Source organism: Aptenodytes forsteri, unplaced genomic scaffold (assembly GCF_000699145.1).
Source record: "Aptenodytes forsteri isolate BGI_AS27 unplaced genomic scaffold, ASM69914v1 Scaffold132, whole genome shotgun sequence".
NCBI lineage: Eukaryota > Metazoa > Chordata > Aves > Sphenisciformes > Spheniscidae > Aptenodytes > Aptenodytes forsteri.
Genome location: NW_008795520.1, coordinates 5,473,504 through 5,479,981, shown reverse-complemented (window position 1 = coordinate 5,479,981; position 6,478 = coordinate 5,473,504). Strand labels below are relative to the sequence as shown.

Sequence of the window (6,478 nt, the reverse complement as noted above, 5' to 3'; positions counted from 1 at the left end):
AAGCAGGAAGATCATTTTTGCCTTTGAAAATACATCCCCTCTCTTACCACTGAATCTTACTTTGGCAGACAAGGTACAGCTAACGTTTACTCTTCAAGTTACTGATATCGGTGAGATCTGACTCACTGGGCCATTAAAAAAACCCCAACAACCATACATATAGTGGGATTATAGTTACTTTGTAGAAATATTTTCATCTATGATTTCAAGTTCTGTCCAATTCTCAGAAGAAATAACCACTGGCAAGTATAAAATAGGAAGTTGTTTTTTTAAAGTCTAATTGAAGGTAGGAAAATTATAAAATCTGTTTGCAAACTCCTCATGATCAACACTAGACTTTTATTTTATTCTCTGGGCCACACATTAACATTCTAGAGAAAAACCGACAACATGGAAGTGCATATACTTATTAGGAAGCCCATATACTCATTAACTATGAAGAGACCTGCTTCAGGCTGCCACGTTTAACAGCTCTAATACACAATTATAGAAACACACATCTAGAGTTCAGATGTGTCCTACTTAGATGCATTTCAAGTGCTGGTTGAGGAAGAGAAAAGGAAAGAAAAATGAAATAAATCAGCATCTACAACTAATAGAAATGCATCAGGGACATAAGTCAAAAAGGGATTTAAAAACAACACTGCCTGCGTGACATCAGGAACCAAGACACGAATGCTGTGCTCACACAACCAGAACAGTCAAATCTGCTCATTCTTTTTCGCATGGTTACCTAGCACTCTCTTCCCTATCCCCAGAAGACGCAGGAGAGCCAGTAGCCTGTGGCATGGAAAAGGGGAGCACAGAGGCCAAATCCTCCTTCCTTCTCTTGTCAAGAGACAGAAATCAGAACCACCTACCTTGTGTATGTCACAGATTATATCAGGTTGAGTTATACTGAGAAGGTCATTATTGCCTTTCAAAGGCCTGGAATGATCTTTAAATTCATGCCCTCGGAAATCCTCTTCTGACAGGGCATGTTGCTGGATCATGGTACCCATGCCTCCATCCAAAACCATTATCCGCTCCTGCAGAACTGATTCAATTTCATCTTCCACGCTTTTCTGGGGATCTGCTGCAACAAAATAAATCCAGTATTTAAGCAGCTTTGAAATTCCCTATCTACACACTTGTGCAACCTGACCTCTTCCCATTTAAGAAACAAAATACAATAACTAATCCTCTACTGAAATCAAACAGTAATTGGTTTACTTCACCTATGGCTCCAATCACGTGATATCAGGTAACAGCTGTATCTATCTAAATAGAATTAGACTCAATTGGTCCTTCACCTAAGTACAGTCACCTGCAGAAACAAAAGCATCAGAAGTTCACAAGGCCATACACCAAACTCTCTATATAAACTAGTCTCCAGCACTGAAAAGTGTCATAATTTCCACTACATCAACATTTGAACAGCAACGCAGAGCTGCCTCTTGGTACCAGACACTGTACTCTAAGTGGTACACAAGTGCAAACCAGAAACCAGTAAACTTCATTTAAAAAAAATTTCTACTTTAATTGCCTATACTGTAATGAGAGAGAAATAAACTGAGCAAGCAAAACCAATTCTTCAACTGAGTCCCAAATTCACCTCTTTCTAGGATTAGAATAGTAAATAACAATTTTGCACTTCTGTTAGTGAGCAAATGCCAAGATACCCCGACAGGTAAGAGCCAGGTTTTATTTTCTTTTGCACAAACACAAGATCTCTCCTGCTCCGCAACAATGCCAGAAGAAAACAAATCAGGCAAATTACATGCTAATTATAATACTGGGTATAGGGTAAGTCTAACAATGACTGAAACAGAAAACTCAGAGCTATCATTAGGAATGAAGATGCAGTATTGTAATGCTTTAAGATCCCAAACAAAGCCCATCCCAAACATTAAACAAAAAGCCAAAACTATAATCCGAGACTTTTAAAAAAAAAACCAAACAACAAACCCACACCACAAAACCCCCAACAAAAGTAATCCTACTTTTCCTCTTTAGAACATACACAGAATCATTTCAGAACAAAGACCCAATTACACGCATATAGCAAAATAATAAAACAGCCTCTACCAAAACCCCAATTTACAAGAGTGGGACCCCACTTATCTTTCACAACCATGTAGATTAATGATGTGTTACTCTTCATCTCTCTCCTTCATTCAGTTTGGGCTTACTCACTTTGAGTAAACACCTGTTTTGCATTTTAGTTATGCACTATCATCAAAACACTTGTAAAAAAGAATGATCTTTGAAGCACAGAAACATCCTTATGTCTCATTACAACTTACACACAGTAATACCTAAAAATCACTGGCAACTGCTAACTGATTTGACTTTTTTCCTTCTGCATTCTTGCAATGCAACTTCTGTTTTGGCATCAGTGCTGTTAAAAAAAGAATATGCTGGAGAGAAGATGAAGCCAAGAGTAAAGTATTACAAGGTTACATTTATACCAACACACTGGAAAAGCAGCTCTAAATCAGATGTAGTCTCAGCAAGAAGAGAAGTCAAATAAAATTTGCTGTATAACAAGTATGAAGCATTTGAAGGGAGATTAAAACACAAAAAAGAAAGCCACCCTCGTTTCATGTTGAAAGTTTTAACACCACACAGGCAGGCTCAGCAGGTTCTTATACAAGAGCTTAAGCCTACTCACGTTAAACCATCAAATTATTCATGAAAATAAAATCAGTCCTTGAGCTAAAGGCTTTCAGAGGCAAGACCCCAAAAATTGTATCTGAAAGTACGACTGCAATGCAGACTCCCATGGAGCGTAACTCATGTGCTTTGCAAGAGCTACAATCCAATGAGACATACACATTAGAGCTTGCTTTTGCTTTAATGTAGCCTCTAAGTCAATTCTTTGATGCCGAGAGCACTACAGCCCAGGCAGCTGAGCTGGGCCATCGGAGCCCTCCCAGAACCAGCCTTCCTTTCTATAGGCTTCTGTCCCTTTTACCTACGTGCTTCTCAACTATCTTCTCATATGCACTGGAAAGCAAAAGATTTACAGTCATCTGTTTGGTTTTAAATCCTGCATCTCATGTGGTCTGTTTTGCTTTCCCTACAGCTTGCCTCACTGAACAGATGCCACTTCAGTGTACGGCTTTCTGCTCATAGCACAGATTTCTGCCTAATCTCTGCTCCCAGCTCTGCGGAGAGACTTATTCTAAAGAAGCTTTCAGAATCTGTGGTTCTTCAGCAGCATCTCAAAAACCTGCAGGAAATATGGTGGGAATCATGAAGGTGGCTGTCAGTGCCAGAAGTACACAGACTCTACATTTTACAAATGGATGGCATAGCTCCAAGCCCACCAAAACCCAATTTACCTGTCCTTGCTATAGATAACACTTGACTCTTCTTCTATTAGGAGCCTGCGCTACTTGAAGCCGTGCTCTGGCACACTGATGATGCAATTTTCAAGTTGAAAAAGAAGTCCGCAGACAGGTCCAAAAAGATCCCAGAAATCGGAGAGGATTGATTCATAAAGGCATGCTAGGAAGTGCTGAACTCTGCCCTTGGGAGAAAAGCAGGAAGGAGGCTGGGAGTCAGCCCTGTTAAACAAGTACCATCGTCATAATTCAGCATTCAACTCGCATAATTCCCCTCTCCAGCACAGACAGGGCCCAAGAGTTTGTTACAGAATAAATGAAAAAATGTTTCGAGAAATTCCTAAGCAGTGAAAAATCAGGTCAGCCTTTTTTTTTTTTTTTTTTTTTTCTTTTTTTGTTTACAAACCCTGCTCCTACCTCTGCTCAGCCAGAAGTTGATGAAAAACTTATTTTATAAAGATCACTGGTGAGCTTTGGGAAACAGAGTCCCTCTTCCGTCCAGAAGTGTCCAGGAGAAAAACTGCCTCTATAGCTATAACAGAAATAGTAGCAAACCAGCAGTGGTAACAGGACCCAGAAGCAATTACCTTGATTTTAGACTCTATCGAAACTTAAAATATAAAGCGCATTACCACAGAGTGTTCTAGGGCTAGAACTAGTTTAGCACACCATACCAAGACAGAACAGAAGTGACCCAACAACACTGGCTTAAAAGCCAAAGGGATACCGAACGCAGAATAAAAAATCCTATTTCACTTCCCCAAGGTAAACACTCTGGCTTGAGATCACTTGAACAAGGGAATTACTAGTCTGGAAAGGAGAAATGAAATCAGCTACAACAAGTTCTACCCCTTGTAGATGTTTCCAAGTAAGTTTGCATAGCACACAAGGTGTCCCTCTGGTACAGCTGTTCATCCCTACAGTCATTCTACCACTAACAATTATAAACTTTACCCAACTGTAACCAAACTTTGCCCAACTGTAACCTAACATTCTCACAATGCGGCAACTAAACAGCTCAGGGGATAAGGCAAGATGATATTCTTTCATCTCCTTATCCCAACCCAACCCACATACAGGCGACATATGCAGAATTGAAGGGATAAACGCATGTTCTCCACAAGAAACAGGACTTCGAAGCTTGCAATTTGCTTAAAAACACATTTTTCTGATGCCTGCAGTGATTCTCAAAAGGTGGGTTTTTATTATTTATGCACTTCTATTAAAAATGTATTCTTAGTATAAAATAGTCTGGCATACAAGTACTTGGAAAGGAATAAAGGATTACAAGTTGCTTCCAAAGCTTTTAATAAAGGATCAACCCAGCTGTGACAGTATTATACTATTTTCGTCACGTTAATGTGAAAGAACACAAATTGAAGAAGAACTACAAGGAGCTATAGGCACTTGCAGTACCCCCTATTTCCTAGGTTGACCAGGTCCTGTCCTAACAGGCAACAGGGCCAGTCCACAGTGCACATCCTAATTCAGCAAACCAGCATTGCCCCGCACCAGCTCCAAGCACAAGTTTCTCCATCATTCAAAAAATCATCGTGCAGCACGCAGAAATTACAACAACAGTAGCTAGAAATGATGCTCCTGCTATCAGCCTGCCACTGACAGCTCATGACAACCTTAGCATAGAAATGATGCTCCTGCTATCAGCCTGCCATGACAACCTTAGCACTGCTTGCTGTTTAATTAATTAAATTTTCAACTGGATGCCCTCTGGCAACATTAAGAGTTTCAGGAACTGTAGCAACAGATGGCAGACAGGTCCTCTACAACAGTGGGCAGCAGCACCCTATGGCTGAGTTACTTGTTACCCTGCCTATCCAAAGAGAGAAGCACTGGATCTTACCACTTCATCTGGGGTACCTATGTGCACCTTGCTGACGTTTTCCGTGTCAGCACTCGTTTTAAGAACCGTTCCGGAACAGACAGACAGACACTTGTGTAGCCAACACATTTACAAAGTTAGCTTGAAAGGCAAACGACAACCACAAAAGTCACTGAAGTCCCAGAATAACAGAGGAGGCCTGTTAGTTGTGTCCACCGTCTCCAGGTAAACACGGTAATCCCCGGCTCAGAAAGCTTCCTGTGTTATAACCACAACTGTCCATCTCCCGACATTAACCTGTTCACAACAGATTGTTAGATATTCATTACAGGCAGGAACCACGAGGAAACAAACCAGCCTCCAGACCAGCATGGTCTCGCTTTGTGGCATGACCTGCCACTGAAAGGCTAGGGAGAAGCACTTCGCTCAGCTCCCCGATGGCCTGCTCCCAAACGCAGGTCCTTCGCACCACTGCCAGACGTATACACCATCATCCACTGCCTTCTGCCTGGTCAGTGGGGCTCCACAAACACCCCCGGCATGCAATTTTTGCTTTCGTCTAAGGAGAACTTTTCTCCAACTGCCACCGCTTCTCAAGCTGCTGCTGAAACACACTCCCATGTCTCCCATTTCAGCCAAACCCATTCTGCTCTGCAGCAGCAGGACAGTCACTAGCAATGAGTTGACCCCAGATGGCACGGGAGAAAGGGCAGGGCAGGTTAATGTCATCTCTGCCAGAGGAACCTGGGAAAACCTCAGACCGCAAAATCTGATTACCGAGTCGGCGCCGCACACAGCTCTGCAGCGAGGAGGACTGCAGGCCGGTTTAACAAGCTGAGGGATGCAAGCCCGGGCCGAGTACAGGCTCAGCAGCAGGCATTCCCTCAGAAACATCAAAAAGTAAAGCGCTTGGGATCTCTGCAGGTAGCAGCACCGCTGAAAGCAGCCACTGACAGAACTGTCCGTTTTGAAATACCGACAATGCCAATTAGCAGCTAATTTTACTTCTGCTCCCCTTCCAACGACTGCTGTTTAACCCGTGACATGACACTTTCGGCTTAGAGCCCCGGCGCAGCCGGAGCACACCCCGTCCCTGCCACCAAGCTGCAGCCTCTCACGCAGTTGGTTTTTATTTTTCCGGATTAACTGTGTCCGACGGGGGGGTGCGGGTGTCCCAGCACCCTCCGGACCCCTCTTAGGGAGAGCGAAGCCTACTGCAAGGGACCTGCTCCGCACCGGAGCCGCCGGGGGCTCCCGCAACAAGCGCCCGTATTCACTACCGCCATCAACACCGCATTTTCGTGTTGGG

The 6,478-nt window shown here is 42.9% G+C and overlaps 1 protein-coding gene across 1 annotated transcript in view; it reads right to left on the bottom strand.

The window, feature by feature from the left end:
- MTR (5-methyltetrahydrofolate-homocysteine methyltransferase) overlaps positions 1 to 1,019 on the bottom strand; it is a 51,034-nt gene extending 50,015 nt beyond the window's left edge. Inside the window, exon 1 of the mRNA XM_019472710.1 lies at positions 899 to 1,019. Coding sequence (XP_019328255.1) covers positions 899 to 1,019 — 121 coding nt within the window. The remainder of the gene's footprint in view (positions 1 to 898) is intronic.
- Positions 1,020 to 6,478: the final 5,459 nt, after the last annotated feature.